The sequence below is a fragment of the Pseudoliparis swirei genome, chromosome 12 (assembly GCF_029220125.1).
Source record: "Pseudoliparis swirei isolate HS2019 ecotype Mariana Trench chromosome 12, NWPU_hadal_v1, whole genome shotgun sequence".
In the NCBI taxonomy this organism is placed as follows: domain Eukaryota; kingdom Metazoa; phylum Chordata; class Actinopteri; order Perciformes; family Liparidae; genus Pseudoliparis; species Pseudoliparis swirei.
The window spans coordinates 14,499,367-14,516,957 of record NC_079399.1 but is presented as its reverse complement, the minus strand read 5'-3'; the positions used below and the strand labels follow the sequence as shown (position 1 = coordinate 14,516,957).

Below are 17,591 nucleotides of genomic sequence, written 5' to 3'. Positions count from 1 at the left end.
GCAGACGCACAGCAACAATGCAAATGTGATCCAGTCTGAACAAATTGGTTTTGGGTTAAAAAGATAATTCTCACACTGAGACTTGAGCATACAGACCAACTTCTTTGAACAATGATCACATTGTTATTATGATTTTAACAACAATTCAAAAAAGTTAAACAAAAACCAACCTGTAACTCTCTAGACAGAGTGACATCGTGCAAATCCATCGGAGCGGGACTGAATCCATTCACCTGCAAAGTCAGACAGGCAAGCACAAACCATAATTGATTATAAAAAGCTACAAATGCATCAGTTATTTTTAATAGTTCCCTTCAAACCAATGTGAGGTTAACTAACTTTTGATTGATGTCTGGAGGAAAGCTTTAATATTTTTATTTTTTATATATTTTGGAAGTTTTTTCTGGAAAAATATTTGTAATGGCTTGGCTGCACACAACTGAATACTTGAGTGGTAGATATGAGCACTGAGCCAGCATGGCTAAATGACTTCAAATTAAACTTCATGATATGAAAGCTTATTAAGAGCCGGGAGAGGGGGTACATTAAACCATTCTCTGATATTAAAGAGGTACATTTACGAGGATAAACCTTTTTCAAAGGAAGCACATGGCTGCTGCAAAGTGGGATCAACCTCATCCACCACAGTTTAACACTTAATGTTGTTGTAACTAAAGTCGTCTTATTATGTTAAAGATGGCCTCTGAGCAAAGCGATGGTCCCGAAAGATACAAATATGTATTTTTAATGTTCTTAATAATATAACTTATATATTTTGCACTCGCTGCTCACATCACTGCAGTGTTTGATGTTGTGTGTGTTGTTTACTGAGGAGCGCCTGTACTTTCTCTCACCTCCTCACACTAAGTTTAGCATTTTCATTATGCAAGAATGTGTGTTGCTTTGCATCTATGACACACTGTGTCTCAGAGGCTAACACAATTATTTACAGTATATCTGACGCACCCACAAGTAAAAAAAGAAAAGATAAACATAACAATTAGTTAGAGAATAGGTTTGCACTGGATACTTTTAATCCATCTCAGCTAAAACACCTTAGGAAAAGGCTATTTCACAAAGAGGACTAAGACTACTTTAAAAAAGGAGACTCTTGTGAATGTAAGTCTCTACGATAGTAAATAAGTATAACAAAGGAAACATGTGCAAGAATATGAATGTCTAATTGTGATGGAAATAGTCTCTTATAATAAGTGGATCCTGGATGTTACCTGAGACTCAGAGATCTTTCGCTGTTTTTCACTTTCTCGTTGTTGGAACACGGCGTCTCCTTCCTTGGTACTCTCAACGTTCCAGCCCATAGCCAGCATGCTCTTCAAGGACTCTCTCACTGGCCAGCGATAAGTTTCTCTCTCCTACAGACACACAAAAGTCAATGTGACAGTTCAAGACGCTCGAAAATGTTCAAACTAGATGACACGAGAGACAGGGACTTCAAAATAAGACACAAAACGAGACACAAAAACTCTGGATCATGAAAGATCCCCCCCTCCCATAGCAGCGACTGTGCATGTACCTTCTCACTCAGGGCCTTGTAGGGCTTCAGCAGCGGGTGAGTTTTGGCCTGCTCGGACAGGCTGTCTCCATGTGTCCAGCCCGCTGACACCTGCAGCAACAGTTTCAGCCTTATAGTACGATGCATTTCAGGAATGTAAACTAAGTTGTATGAATATATATATTGTGAGTGCTGCTGGCCAGACATGCTACTGTACCAGACAGAACGTAACCACAAATAAATTAAGTTATCTATTATATATCAGAGATGGCATGGATTAAATATCTACAAGGGGGAGGAAAACCCTAAAAGCACACAGAGCAGGACTAACCTTCTCTGAGGACCACTTGTCATGAGAATGCTCTGCATATTTGTTGGCAACGTACTGAAGTTTTTCAGGAAGAGAGATACTAGAAAGTGGAGATAATATTCAATAATTATTTCAATTTCACTTGTATTACAAGCAGGCAAAAGCATTTATTTTCATTTGCAGATTTTTTTTAACAAAAGCTTATATCGGCAGCACATCAGAATAATATATCAAATTTTTCTTTAAAAATGTAGCCTTATAATCTAAAACAGACTACTCACTTGGCGGTGTTGATGGGTTTAGGATCAAAGTTGCCCTGTGCATCCACTGACGCCTGCGTTTCCAGTGTTGCTCCAGAACTGGCATCCACAAAGTCTGGCGGCAAGGCTCCACCGATGGCACACAGGCATGACGTGGACATTTTGAAAAGGTCAGCATCATACTTCTACAGAAGAGACAGATCAGCAGAATGAGGACATGCCTGCTTAGCTATTCAATGGACAGACTGAGTAGAGAAAAAGAGGAGGAGGCACAATAAAAGAGAGCTGGAGAGAGTCTGCACCAAGCGATGGCTTATCACAGACTGATAAATGATTCATCTGCTTTGGCTGGGACTCAGCTCACAGCTCACAGGCTCTCCAGTGAGCTTTCATTTCACTGTCCCTGACTACCAATAACTTTCTGTTTCTCATGAGAGCCACACTCAGATGTCGAAACTCAAGTCTGAAAAGAGAATATAAAAAAATCGAGGACAACTATAAGGGAGCAGACACCAATACAACACTACACATGTAGTTTTGCAACAGAGAGGGTTTAAAGGACATTATATTGCTTTGCCTCCTGATTGATCTCAGAGATAGAACATGAACAGAAAAATAGCCTAAGAAAATTAAATCATAGTAATTAAGCTTTCTAAAATCATGAATACTACAGCCACACGCTGTCAGCGTATCTCAATGAATAATCCACACAACAGTGTTTCTGGTTGTACCTTCTGAGAAAGGGAGTCAAACGTTCCCCAGAAGAGTTTCTTGGTGAGGAGCAGCTCCTCCTCGGAGGCTATGCCGAAGCTGCCCATACCAGAAGGAAGGCAGTAGTACTTCCAGTTCTGCTCATAGTGGTTGGTCAGAAGCTAGAAGTCAAATATAAAAGAAAAAAGTGTATTCAACAATGTCGGAGATGTATGTCCAAAGAGTTTTGACTATATATACTGTATTTCATGTATAGAGGGTCAAATACATGACGCCTAATGTCACCTGACTTGAAGAAATGCTTTGATGAGGAAACAATATGTCTTGTGAAATATGCGATGCCTCCGATTGTTTGTTATAATTATGCCATAACTCTTGTTTGAACTCATAAATACAGCACAATAGTGACAAGAAAGTGTCCGGCGTCTCACCCATAGCGGTATCATGCAGTAGTTACTGAGCATGGGAACGTCGAACACCAGCCGCCTGAGGAGCGGCTGCATTATAGAGGGACGCAGGTGCCTGTGAAATACAAGAATTACATTTTTAAAACATACAAATACAGGCGCAGTGAGTGGAGACTCCCAATATATCATATGTTTCATACAGTAGTTACAATACCTGCAGATTCAATATTATATACCCACACACACACCACACTTATCTCAATGATTATCTCATTTGCAATAATACCAAGCCGAGCACCTGAACTGAAATTCACATATATACATTTATATACATATATATATATATATACATATACATATATGTATATATATTAACCATATGAAGGAAAACATTCTGAAATGTGGCTGCATCTTTGTGGCAGTGTATTCACAAAGCTGAGTTGGAGGTTAAACTCTGTCAAAGACATTAAAAAGTGGTTACAATCCTAAACATATCAGTGTGATCTTTCTGTAAATTCCAAATTGGCTTTTAATAAAGTATAATGTTGCTGATGCTAAAGGTGCCACTTATAAAAGAGAGAGATGGTAAGTCATTATTCGTCTTTGTTGCAAACTGCACATCTACCATATCTAGCCTTATTTATAAGACAAAATAAACATTTAGGTTTTAGGTGAGAATTAGTGTGAATCCCTACTTAGGTTGACCTACTTTTACTGTATAAATGTGATGAAGTGAAAAAGATCAGATAACTCGAGTCTAAAGGGGCTAAAAGTTTGGTTAAGTTGTAATATAGTCCTCCATCTATGATGCCTAATGTTACTGTTTCCTGCAGTGTGTCCTCCTGAGACACTTTCTCTTTGTCAGAACCATTGTTTGAAGGAATAACCTCCAGCCCCCCTTTGTTATTTTCTCTCCGCTGATCAAAGCTCAGCAAGCCTTACTTGCAGATAGCCAGCAGACACTCCTCGATGGCGTCCCTCTGGGCTTTGGTGAGCGAGCGTCCTTTGGACAGCCGGTAGATGGTCTGCAGCGTGGAGTCCACCAGCTGTGCGTAGTGCTCCGTGTTGCTGAAGAGAGCGGCGCAGCGGGTGAGCAGGGGCAGCAGGGCCGAGCCGATGTACCTGTTCATGGCCAACGCCGTCTCCGTGGTGCTGAGCACCTCCTGCGGAGCAGAGTGTAAGACATGTGAACTCAGAGCCCTTCATTATTATTCATGCATTCATTCATTCATTAATACATTTGAAGTCCTCCATAGATGGGAAAGGATGGTGGTGAGCGGAGGGGTTTTAGGTTAGTTGCAATCTGCAACCTCACCACTAGATGTCACCACATTATTAGTTGTGTTTTTTTTACTCTAATGAGCAAAGTGGAAACTCAAACTCCCCGGTGTGCACTGGAGTGATTACTAAGATGAAAACAGCATTACAAACACAATGTGAAGAGAGATAGAGAAGACACAGGTGTTATATTACACCCTACAGAAGACTAAAATGCACTCTTTTAGGATACATGGGACACAAATGTAGTGGAGGTTTTTGGGTTTTTTCTCTCACTCACCGTGTCCAGAGATGCACAGGCTCGCAGGTCAGGCAGGAAGCCAACCTCCAACATCTGGAGCAGGAAGCTCTGGTCCTCGATGCCGTACACTCGTTCCAGGAAGAGCACCATGGAGGCCTTGTGGTCCGGACAGAAACAGGCTGACATGTCAGGTTCTGTCAGAGTACCGTCTGAAGGTTCAACACATTTCAGGGGGAAAAGGTTTCAGTTCAATGTGCCGTCTTTAAACATTGTATTTATTGTTTCTATTTCATGTGATACAGTATCAGTCTTCCTATTATTACTATTACATCATATTTAACTTTAAAAATTATCTTTAAATACAGTATGACATCTCTTTACTGTAGAAACAGAGGGAGAAGTAATCAGATATTCGCTCCTAAATGCCTGACTGGTATGACATATCTTCATAATCTATATCCTGAGCGGAGCTCAGAAGAAGAAAAAGAAAATGAGATAAACGGACGAGGCGGAGGCATTTATATACCGAGAGACGGAAATTCTATACAAAGTCAAAATCAACATTAAGGCCATTAAGGGCAAGGGTTAAGAAATAGATCCCAAAAGCCTCTCTTTTTGACAAAAAACTATCAAAGTCTTAGAAAAAGTCAGGTTCTCTATTTCCATGTACCAAAGAGCTTAAGAACAGCTTAAATAAACTGTGTTACGACAGTGTAGGTACACATTTTACATCTTATGGAGCTGCAATTTGTCACTCAACATTGGTAAAAAAAAAAAAGAATAATTTACATCGCGGCTACGAGTGCGCAACTTTCTTCCTTCCCACCAGAAGCCAGTTTCAGCCTTTAATCCAGTCTAAGGACCCGTTTTTTCTGTATCTGGAAGATGTTCTGCTATTCGAGGTTTCTTACCCGCTACATTTGCTTGTTTTTGTTTCGGTTCAACTTGTTTTTCCTGTTTATCTTTTGTTATTCAACTGTCAACACCTGCGTGACTTCATACATCAATAAATTAAACAACTACCACCAAGACGAACATACCTTTATTAACCACAGGCATTTTGAAGGGGATGCTGATGATGCCCACCAGGTCCGTCGTGGGAACCAGAGAGCGCAGGATGGCTCGGATACGTAGCGCTTCCCCTTTACCCGCATTGATCAGCTGTAAGAGACACACACAGAAAATCCAAAGATGAATGATAACATGAATGAAGGGCAGAATAAACAATCTTGAAGTAATAATAAATTAAAAAGTAAAAAAGTCAGATAATCTTCCCGATAAAAGTATGTTTTTAGAAGAGACTTTTTAAAAGATGACTCAGCCTTAATTCCTCATGCAAATCGTTCCAGATGATTAAAACGAGAGAAGAGGCTGTTGCAATAATCCAGGCGCAAAAAGATAATAAATATACAACAGTTTCTGCTTTTTTTTAAAGTTGAAAAACACAGTTTTGCAAATATCCAACTCCTTATTTAATTTATGTTATTGTAGTGGCCTCTGTTAACATGAAAGAGCTGCTCACATGCATCTCTGGAGCGCAGCGTCCCAGCAGGTCGATAAGAGCCGAGTAGAAGGACATGATGGCGTTGCCCATGTGAATCACTTCTCCCGTCTCCTCCCCAGACCTGAAACGCACAAACACACATCTAGGATACTGAAAACCGCCCGCGTACGAAGACAATCAGGAGCCGTTTACTCAACCAGTCATTTGATTCAAGGTAATTTGTGGAGAAAATGGGTTCCAGAAGAGCAGTTATGTGAGGAATGATAACAACGTGTGGGCACAATGCACGATCTCCTTACAGGCCACTGAGTTAAACACATCGATTTGGACTCGCCTCCCAATCCCTCGCTTCACTTCATGTAATACCAACCTACCCTATTAAAATACAGCCGGTGTATTAAAGTCTCTGTGAGCCAGCAAGACCCCAAAACTTTCTACACAGCTTTACTCACAGCTTCCATCAATGTCACGGCTGCTATATCCTTTTCACATTTCTAATCAGAAAAGCATTTGTAGGGTCTCGTGATGATTTGAATGCTGATTCTCAGGCTTTTCACCAGGATGCAAGAAACTGGTGTGGACTCCTACCCGGTGGTGACCCCAGAAGGCGTCTCGGGCAGGTCCAGGGTAGGATCTTCAGAGATCTTGATGGCGTCCTTCATGGCAGCCAGCAAACCCTGACCTCCCTCCCCCCTCAGGGCGGGGCCAAAACACTCGGGACGTCTGATCAGCAGCTTCACCACCACGTTGGCATTTTCTTCCACACTCTCACCTGGGATAAACACAGGACAGAGACACAGCCATTTAAAGGGGATGATGTGATGAGTCAGAGTGGACTGTGTTTACGTTGTGCTCTCAGTATGAATGTGAAACATACCGTTGCAGAAGACGACGAACCTCAGGAAGGACAGGTAGCGCTCGCCCTCTATGGGGTTCCAGCCGAGGTCTGGGTAACCCTTAGCCAACAGCATGGCACAACTCTGAAGACCACAGGCTGCCAGATAGGTCACCACCTACACACACACACACACACACACACTCAGTTTTATCATGGCATATTTTGTCGTTATGACCGTCAATGTGAGTAACAGTGACGGTTTGAAAGCGTTTGCTGAGCAAGCTTATTGAAACGGGGCAAAATCATCCATCATATTTTGATGAAAACACACATGGGGGATTGAGGTTTCTGTGACTGTCTGGCTCACTTTAACCATACAGAAGGCCAGCTGTGAGGAGTTGAGGGAAATAATCTGCTAATATCACAGAAAAACAACATCCTTCATCCAAAAGATATAATACCATCAAGCAAGGCTGTGCAATATGGCTGGTATTTAATAACGCCAAATATACACAATATAAATTGAGATTTCCCAATATTTCTCAAAATAACACAACTGTTTAACCTTTTGACGTGTATAATCTTACCAGCCGGATTACACTGTGATTGTGTCATTTTAAAGTCAGTTTGGTATTCATTAAATGATATGATGCATTCTTATTAAGTATGACTAATTATTCAAATAATTGTAATTCAATTTTAAATATTTCTTTCTCTGAAGCAAAATGTCTGCTGGAGGTATTTTAAATAAAAATAGGGTAGTTTCATGGAGGCAGTTAAATAAAATTCCGCACAAATGAATGTTTGTACCTAATGTTTGGGATATAGTCGTTTCCTATGCCACGCAGAACAAGCTGCGATACACCGAGTATATTTAAAATACTGTCCGCACGTTTAATCAAGAGTCAAGACTAACATCATCCTCCCTGTGCATGAGCTTTTAGCCTAAAAGGTTGTTTCAGTGAACTTAAGCTAAATTACTACAAACATATCTAGTTCTATCATCTCAGCATGTTTAAATTAATGTCATTCAAATCTGCAATTTCACAGTGCCTGAAAAGTATTTCACACTAAAGTAAGTATGTCATACAGCAGACATTGGCTGGTAATCAGCTTAAAACCACGTGCACTAATTAATAATGTTTCAAAGATCAATAATTTATGAATGACACAATTACGGCAAATGCCAGACTCAACATTTAGTAAACATGTTTGTTTGTTTCCTCGAGTCACAAACCTTCTCCAAGTCGGGCTCCTCCAGGGCCAAAGCCAGGCCGTTGTTGTCCATCACTGAAGATGCTGCAACATCCAGCGGAGTGGAGCCGCGCATAGCTTCAGAGGCTACACACACACACACACACACACACACACGGATAAGTGTTAACAACAAAGAAAACTTTACATTTGCGCTGTACTAAACAACAGGGGGCGGTCTATCTACATATTTTATGATATAGAAACTGAAGCGCTGTATTATTCAGTAATATTGGACACTCTATTATAGTTGCAAACATAATACATATTTTCATGTATTATAAACTGAAACCGAGTAGAAATTATGAAGAATGTTTCACAGATTAAGTGCATCACCATTAATAGACGATGTGTGTCTCCTATTTACTACAACGATCATTATTGTGATCAATGCATGTTTTTAAACCAGTCAGAGAAATCATTAATCATAACTTAATGAATCCTCTTTGACTCAAAGTGCAAAAACACTCGCCGCTTTCATAAACTGTTACATTCCCATTGGGCTCGTACTCATTAAGATGTCAAGTCTGTATTTATCAGACATCAGGTTTATAAACGGAAACGGAGAACACAAGACACGTCTCCCAGCTCCTTCACATTGAGGGATTTATGAGTAAGGGAACATCAAATGTTTCATGTTCGCTATAATAAACTGCCGTGTTTGCATTCTCTGGTCTCCTTCACACCATCTCCTCTTTCACAGGAGCAACAGAGGCAGCAGCAGACAGAGCCCCGTCAGTCACGCCCTGCAGGACTAAATAACCGCTCAGTCTTTCTGCCTTGCTCTCTACCATCGCTCTCTCTCTCTACCAGCTGCCTCCTTCTTCACTCTCAAACTCATCCGTGACACGCTGGGGGAGCAGGTGGCACTGACATGTTGCATTATTTAGGCGGCAGCGTAACGGCACATTTTGTTTCTACAGTTAGGAAAAATCGAAGATAAAATATAAAAAAATGTGTAATAACCCATTTTACTTCTGCTCCCAATGTTTCTCTGTTCCACTCTAGCCTTCACACTTCTCTCACCAACCCATATTCCTGTTGCTCAGTACCTCCTGCTCACTATACATGTTTACCTTTTTACATATCTCTTTAACCCTCTGTCTTCCTCTCTCAGAGTGACATACATACACTAACTGATTAGTATAATAAGATGCAAAAAAGTGTCTGTCAGAAGATAATAGGACCTCCGTTGTGAATCTATGAGTACGAACCCAGCCCGACGCTGCTGTTCTCCAGCAGGTAGCTCAGGTGGTCGAACATGGCTTTCTGGTTCTGGCGGCTAATACGACAGAAGTAGCACAAGAAACGACAACAGCTGGCCACCATCTTTGGGAAGGCGATCTCCTGTGGACCAAAAATAAAAACACAAATGTAAAGATGTGCTAAAGTCAAACAGACATTCGGTTTTATGACATTTTCAGAAAAAAAGAAAAAAAATGTAACTTGTAACCTTTAGAAACCTTTTTTTGTTAGTTACCATGATGATGTACTTTTGTGGGCAGAGCAAACATGGAGACAGAATCATTAAATATGTTAGCTAATAGTTTATTTAATAATGGAAATGGAATCAGGACGCTAGCTGGCTTACTCGTCAGCCGTGAGTTTGATCAAATTGAACAACTTAATACTTCATCCACACATTGTGACGGCGTGGGAAAGCACGTTGTTATCGCCAGATACATGACCAGTGGGGCGTTATAGGGCTATGCTGGTTGGCTTCCTGGTTCCCTCCAGGCCGTGCTGCAGTGGCTGCAGAGGATACGCCCAACGGCGGGCCATCTCATCTCTCTATCCAGGAGTTTAGCCTAGAAGCAACATTTCTCTGCATCCCTCTCATCAATTAGCCTGCAGTGCAGCAGCTGAGGGGGTCAGCAGAAAGCTACGGTAAACTGTTGGCAACATTTTCTCTCCATCTTTCAAATGCTTCGTCTGTTCCTGTGATCCCCGTTTCATAGATTTCAGCTTTGTAGTCGCACAATATATTGTTTTTATTTTTTGTTCAGGCCCTTGAGTTGGTCGCCCCAGCCCAACTTGACTATATATCATTGCAATAATCGTCATATATCTGGAGTCCTGATTCTTTCTTCTGTTGGACATAAGAGTAGTGTATACTTTGGGGAGTTTCAGAGCCTAAGGTTACTTAGAAAACTATTTTGTAGAGGATATCGAGGCTTTCTACAAATAAGCTATGGCATAAGCTAAGGCCAATTGTAATCTTTTGGATTTGTCAGGAGACTTATATGCTTGGCTCTGAGAAAAGCTTGAAGTATAGTCAATCAACAAAATCTATTTTTAAAATAATAATAAAGAGTGAAGTCCTTTTTGTCGACGTCGGATGTGAAAGTAAATCCACACCTTATCCCAGGCAGAGAACACTCTCCAGAAATAAACAGCACAAAACAAATCATGCTGTGTGACAGCCAAGTCAATGTCCCCTCTAATGCGCTTAAGCCTTTGTGAAAATGCCACCTGTGTGTTTACGATGGGGGGAAAACATTGTCATAAAGTCTGGGCTGAACATTCGTAGCGTGCTTGTTTTATACCGTGATTGTGCAACAGAAGTGTAACATATCATCAATATGTGATGGTAAGATAACATTTTGCAGACCTTTTACACTGAGAAGCTGTGATAATGCCACTTTATATGGCCACAGTTTGTGAAGTGCACATATCAAGTGGCAGTATTTATGTCGTAGACGGTGTGATGAGACCGTCAGCGTCAGATGTGACGGCCTGAATGTCTCTCTGAGGTCCTTCTGTCTGGGGTTTAGTTCGTGCTTGGCACCGCATGGGGCATTACATCCCAACCATCTCCGTCAGCTTACTGTCAGCGCTGCCCAAAAAGGACCGGCGAGCGAGGCCTCCCTCTCACCCCTCTCGTGCCCTCTCCATTACTCTTGTGGCATTTCTAAGTGTTATTTTGATGATCTTGGCTTCAACATCTTACGATACAAAGTGCTTTCCTGAGATCACGATACAACCTATTAGGAATAAAAGATGTCTGTCAGGGCTTTTCAATCACGTAGTCGCAGCTAGAAAACTGATTTAAATCAGAAACTCAACAGTTCAGTGCAACACGCTCCACTCTGATATTTTTTGGGGCCATCAGATTTAACTAACCTGTGATTAAGAACATTTGGAGGGGGGAGGTCCAACGCCTCAGGAACATACATTTGAACTAAACTCCTCTGTTCAAAAAGCAGATTAAAAGTGTCCTTTTTTCTTGTAAACAAAAGTCATATTTACAGTCAATGATACTTACTTAAATACACCTGTGTATATTTAAAGTCTGACAAAAGATTTTAATGCATTTTCTCCCTGCCTATTATTATTTTTTAACTTTTTAATCCTGCCATGTTTACACAGAAGTTTACAGCCTCATCTGCTTTTCTTAGAGCATTATTAGCAGCTGTAGATCAATGGTAGTGTAGCATGAAACACTCAGCAGGATGTCTTTGCTCTCCGTCACCCACATGTGCATGGCAGTGAATGAATGTGACCCACTCTTTAAAAAAATTAAACCGTACAGAAGGTCAGAAACTTCTCCTAAACTCCCAAAAAAGTTATGAAAAGAGGTAAAAGCATATTTATAGCTTTCCAACATATTTGAAAGTGATCAAAGAGAAAGTCAATGACAATTAAAGGGGTTAAATTAAGTGAAACAATTATTTCGTTGAGGTCAGCATGGTCGCAGAGGTGCTCAGAATCATAAAAAGTTGAAATATCAACTGTTACTTTGCAACTGAGAAAAGCCAGTCTGCTGATGTCAAAAGCTCTGGAACAACCGTGTAATCTGACCTCAAGTTGAGATGGTTTGTCAACTCTTCACTGGGCAGTAACAACTTGACAGCACTGGGTTGGACCGGGTCGACTCCGGCTAATACCGACAGACTGAATCTATCAAATCTACCGGTGTGGCCACACCTTCTCACCTGTGACTTGTCACTCCCAAGAACGTTGACCATGACCTCCATGACAGTCTCGTGCATGCCCAGCACTCTCATCAAGTTGGGATGCTGGTAGAAAATCTTGTTGTTCATGATGTCGCTGGGAACACGAGAAAATAATGAGTTCACGTGTTTCACATCCCAAACCTTGGATGCGACATTGGAAATAGTGTGTTCTGTGTTAAAGACAGGGTTGGTAATTATATTAAAACATATTTTTGATATCGTTGTTACAGTTTTATTTGGCCTAAATGTAATGAGTGGACATGGCACCTGCATGTCTACCTACCTGCCTGCTCGGGTTCTGCCCACCAGCAACTGGCTTAACAGCTATGAGTACTAAAAATAGCAATATTTGTTGTTTTTATTTATGATAAATTTCGCTCCTAATGATCATTTTGGAGGAGTGGCTTACAAGAAGGAGGCCTTGAGGGAGGGACTACCAAAGTTGCCCCCTTGGTGACTTTCCTGCTATATTTAGCAACATCTGGACCTCGTGCTGCTTACTAATTTTATTGGCATAGAGTTTGCATCACTGGGTTGGGTTTTTTGGTTGGATTTGTTTTTTAAAGCTCGCTTAGTCCTGCTAGTTTCTCAAGTATCCCAACCCTGTCATTAATGTATGTGTGTAATGTAAATTATGAATTAACAATAATAATTTCACTTCACAATTTACATTGAATTGAAACAAAGGTCTGTGTTTATTGCAATATGTTTTCTTACCCGAGTCCATCGATCATGAGTTTCTCCTCCTCCTTGCCCATGCGTACTGACAACAGAGACCTGATTTGACCCAGAGACACCAGCAGGTTAATAGCATCCTGCACAGAGGCGGCGCTGATGGTGTAGCATTTCTTCATGGCCCGAAGCAGCTCCCCGATGCCATCATACTGCCTCCTCAGCAGGCTGAACATCACTCTGACCAGCTCTGGGTCCTGGATGAGAGACTCCTGAGCCCATCTGGTTATGGTCTGCGAGATCAGCTCCTTCAGGTTGGCTGGAGAAGTGACAATTCAACATGCAGGTGTGAATGATGTCATACAGAGTTAATAAAGTGAGTGCGGCTTTGCGATGAGAGAATGGTTTAGTGTGTGATGACTTGACCACCACTAATGTAAAGTTATCTAATGTTTACCATCCAATGTTATTGGGACACACTATTTTAGCAGACTATAAAAGTGTGGATATGGTTTATGAAATGACTGTGTTCAACTTAAAAAGCTCTCTCTTCAACACCACACTTGCTGGTTTATACTTATGAGCATGCAAAGTCCAGAAACTAGAAAATACATTATTTCTCCGGATGAAAACACAATGCTGAACTCATACTGTATGATCTGCTCCAGGTCGAACCATGTGCTGCATCAGGATGCCATTTTACATGTTCAAACAATGGTTCACATTATTTTGGCCAATTGAGAAATGAGTTATTCACCCATAGCTCAACAATTACCCCACAAGTGGAACTCTTTCATTTGGTCTCTGTGTATTTGTTACCTCGTTCAATTCATAATGAATTTGGTACTCTCAAGTGTTTGCACTGCAATTATTACAATAAAATGTTTGGCCTTTAATCTAAAAAGGATCATAACAAAAAAAGTGTTATCCACTAAAATGTTGTATAATCAACAAGACACGAAGCAAAAGGTGTTGCGCAGAGGAAAGGAGTCTATAGGCTGGGTTATGCTTCTACTTTTGAAATATGACCAGATCATTCATACAGTATATCTATAAATATATAGTCTGGGAATGCTTTGTGGGGATCTGTCACTTTAAACAGACATGACAGTCCAGTAAACAGTTCATTAAGTAAACTAAATAACTAATTAACTACATTTAGCATTTGACATGGTGTGGCAGAAAGATAATTTCAGCTTCATAATATTTCTTTAAAGACTTTTTTGGGGGAATTTTGCATATGCAATATGAGTCATCATATTGAGTCATCTCTAGAACTCTACCTACACTCCCTAAACATATGAATCATTTATTTTTCCACCTTGTTCCCCGTCTTTCCAACAATGCAAAACTCAATTCAACACTCACAACATTCACAACATTCACTCATCGTTGAGTAAACCTTGACTCGAAAAACCTCTGGATTAGAAGATAATGACTGATCTTTTTTTAAGCAAAATGCAGCTTTACTAAAATAGCTCCTATGTCTCTCAACCCCTTTCTCACTGCAGTAAGGTGACTTGAAGAGGTGAGGGTATAACTGACCTTGGCTTATTCTTGGAATAAAATGTCTGGATTTGTTTAGAAACAGCTGTCGGCTCCGTTCCCCAGCCACCTCTAAAAAGGTCATTTTAAGAAAGAAAAAAAAGGACTAACAGGTCTCTATATCAGCTCGATATATAGAAACAGAAGACAGTTGTATTTTATAGTTGTTTGAGTAATCCTTTGAAACTCTTCTTTTAAGATCCTATCAAACTTAAATCTCAAAGACAAGCAACAAAGAAACTGGAGCGATAAAGGAGGAGGCTGCAGCTCAATGCCACAGCTCTCAAATCGTACATTGTTATTCTAAAGCTATCGCTAAACTTTGAGTGTTTAAGTCCAACAGCCCAACATCTGTGGTGAACAAAGGGTCAGATTCGAGCAGAATCGTAATGGGTGATGCGCCGGATACAAAGAGAGAGAGGGGGGGGGGGGGGGGTGACAGCTGCCCTGAAGGTGAATGTCTCACAGATTCACATCCACCTCAGTTTAGCTAAAGCCCCTTACAAAATAACATTGTAGTTTAGTATTAATGAATTATATCATGTGTTCCAAAATCAATTTGCTGATAACATCTGGAATCTAAATAGTGGCACGTCAGCAATTCTAAAGACAACACATGGAACTCCTATTCTTGTTGTTTGATTAAAATTATAAACCAGTAAGTTTAATACTACGTTTACAGAGAGATCCAGATGATAACATACACATGGTTGAACAGAGGAGTATAATCGACACTGACGAGGAGCAGCTTGTTTCCTCGCCCATCATTTAAAACGTCGACTTTGATAAGACCTTTATGTGATGTTGAAGAGGTGATGCAGGTGTTCCAGAACCATCTTCAACCATCTGTCCCCTTATGGAACTTTTTAATAATGCATGTGGGAGGCTGAAGTAAGGCATTAACATTTGAGAAAAGAGTCTCTTAGTAGCTGTCCGTTAGTCTTCTACTATTTGAAACAGAACATATCTTTCAGCTCAGGGAGGCTTGAGTTTAATTTGTTAAACTAGCAGTGTCACATGTACTGAATAATATATAATATATACCTAATTATGACCAAAGTATTCTCCGGTCAGTTGAAGAGAAAAGAGTTGTTCATCTTCTTTATGAAACGTTAAAGCTGTTGAAAGACGATTCATACGCTCCTGTGTACTTCTGTAAAGCCTTTAGAAATGACCTCATACTTCAGAGGTTAATCTCAGCATCCGATCCCTAATCTCTTAGATTACGAGTGCTTTTGAATAATTTACAATTTCACTCCAATACTGTGATGTAAGATGTGGAGTTACTTACTGGGAGCAGCCTGCTCCTTCTCTGTGGGTCCCTTCTCCATCTTCTGAGGTGGACCTTTGATTTTGTAGAGTAAAGCGAAGAGACGGCCTTTTATCGAAGTGTCCTGCTCTTGCTCTTCCTCCTTCACGGGAATTCCTGCACGGGGAAACACCTTTATGTCAGACACTCAGAAAATCTACATTTTGAATCAAGTGGTTACATGTGCAAAAAAGTTAGTAATATATGTAGTGCAGTGGTTCTCAAACTTTTTCTGTCACGCCCCACTTTGGAGGAAGAAAAATGTTCATGCTTTTTATTTAAATATCTTTTTGTGACACCCGGTGCGTCCCACAGTTTAAGAACCACTGGTGTAGTGTGTGAGGACGTAGTATGTTGTTGGTACTTTATTATTTCTGGCAGCAGATGAGCCTAATATCCGGTCGCCTACATTTCCCACCAGGCATTTGACGAGTGATTATAACAAAAATCGAGAAGAATCCTTTTGTGTGAAAAGATATCTTTTCTATGCCGAGTACAATGAATCTAAATCAATGGATCAACACCATTCGTCAAAGGATTGAGAGAGCAGTTGGACTCTACCACAGTGCAGTCGCAGTTCTTCATGGAAGGCCGTGAGCTCCTCCTGGATCTCCTCCGGACAGGGGCAGTCCTCCCCTTCACTGAAATTCAACAGGATGTTGATCTGAGGGAAAAAGACACACATAACAATAAAGTAGGAAGCAGAGAGCGGGGAAGGCAATTTAAACATGTGTTTTAGAGGGATGAGGAGTAGAATTGAGCAAACAAGCTCAGAAAGTGTGTGAAGGTATGACTAAAAGGAGGATGGCATCCAGAGCTGATAGCACCGTTATAGTCTGAGTCATAACCCAAGGGCAGACACATGTGTAGCCTCCTGCATGCTCACAATGGCTGTTTAGGTAGCATCTGTCTGATCAATGCAGAGGGAAATAATCTGATGACAGGTTCACACTGGATGAGCTGCCCCTGTCCTTTAGTCCATGTAAACCAATTGGGCAGTTCACACAGCAGTGGGTTTCGGTATCTGGTCAATATGTTCTCATAATCTAACGTAAACTACATAAATTATGTATTTTTTATGACATAAATGATCTGATGCTGATAAATGACAAAATATGCATCCCATGCATGCCGATGCTTTTGACCTTCCTCCCCTCTGCCTCCTGGAGTTTCAATTCCCCTCAATTCTCAGCCCCCACATGATCTGTGATTGTGGTTATTAAATGACATAGGCTACTTATTACACATATTTGTCTAAACAGAGAGTAGGTGCGTGAGAGAGTGAGAGAGAGAGAGAGAGAGAGAGAGAAGCTCTGTAGAAAAGAGCTAAGGGATAAAAAATGTGCTTCTGGTGTGAATCGCCAAGCAACTGCTCGTACGACAATTCTGCTTTTAGAATAGCAGAAGTAGCTTTCGTGATGAATTATTCTAAATAGCGAGACATCTGCTGTATCTGTCAAAAGCTAACAGACTAAATATACATGAGCTGCTTCCTTGAGCAAAGCAAATGCAGAGTCCGGCTGTCCGGCTGTCTATTTCTGGCGTGTCTTTTTAATAAACCATGGGAGGAATATATGCAAACTTGGAGAATGTTAAATGTTGCTTACAGTGTTCACACACAATGCCTCCTGACAGGGGAACTCCCTTTGGGAGTTACAGCGGTTTTCTTATCTTAAATATCAGCTGTTTACCTCTCAATGCACGGTCAACTCACTCAAAGTTCACTTTAGCCTCAAATTTGTCCCAATTTCACCTTCTCGGGAATACCAGCTGAATATAGTTCAGGAAGAACT

The 17,591-nt window shown here is 40.8% G+C and overlaps 1 protein-coding gene across 1 annotated transcript in view; it reads right to left on the bottom strand.

The window, feature by feature from the left end:
- ryr3 (ryanodine receptor 3) overlaps window positions 1-17,591 on the bottom strand; it is a 103,640-nt gene that overhangs the window by 29,908 nt on the left and 56,141 nt on the right. The window contains exons 39-57 of the mRNA XM_056428514.1: window positions 16,360-16,462; window positions 15,781-15,915; window positions 12,990-13,263; window positions 12,252-12,366; window positions 9,531-9,663; window positions 8,300-8,403; window positions 7,102-7,237; window positions 6,813-6,996; window positions 6,243-6,345; window positions 5,761-5,881; window positions 4,760-4,929; window positions 4,144-4,364; window positions 3,226-3,316; window positions 2,815-2,955; window positions 2,105-2,268; window positions 1,845-1,923; window positions 1,535-1,624; window positions 1,230-1,373; window positions 171-233 (exon numbers count right to left, since the gene is read on the bottom strand). Coding sequence (XP_056284489.1) covers window positions 171-233; window positions 1,230-1,373; window positions 1,535-1,624; window positions 1,845-1,923; window positions 2,105-2,268; window positions 2,815-2,955; window positions 3,226-3,316; window positions 4,144-4,364; window positions 4,760-4,929; window positions 5,761-5,881; window positions 6,243-6,345; window positions 6,813-6,996; window positions 7,102-7,237; window positions 8,300-8,403; window positions 9,531-9,663; window positions 12,252-12,366; window positions 12,990-13,263; window positions 15,781-15,915; window positions 16,360-16,462 — 2,571 coding nt within the window. The remainder of the gene's footprint in view (window positions 1-170; window positions 234-1,229; window positions 1,374-1,534; window positions 1,625-1,844; window positions 1,924-2,104; window positions 2,269-2,814; window positions 2,956-3,225; window positions 3,317-4,143; window positions 4,365-4,759; window positions 4,930-5,760; window positions 5,882-6,242; window positions 6,346-6,812; window positions 6,997-7,101; window positions 7,238-8,299; window positions 8,404-9,530; window positions 9,664-12,251; window positions 12,367-12,989; window positions 13,264-15,780; window positions 15,916-16,359; window positions 16,463-17,591) is intronic.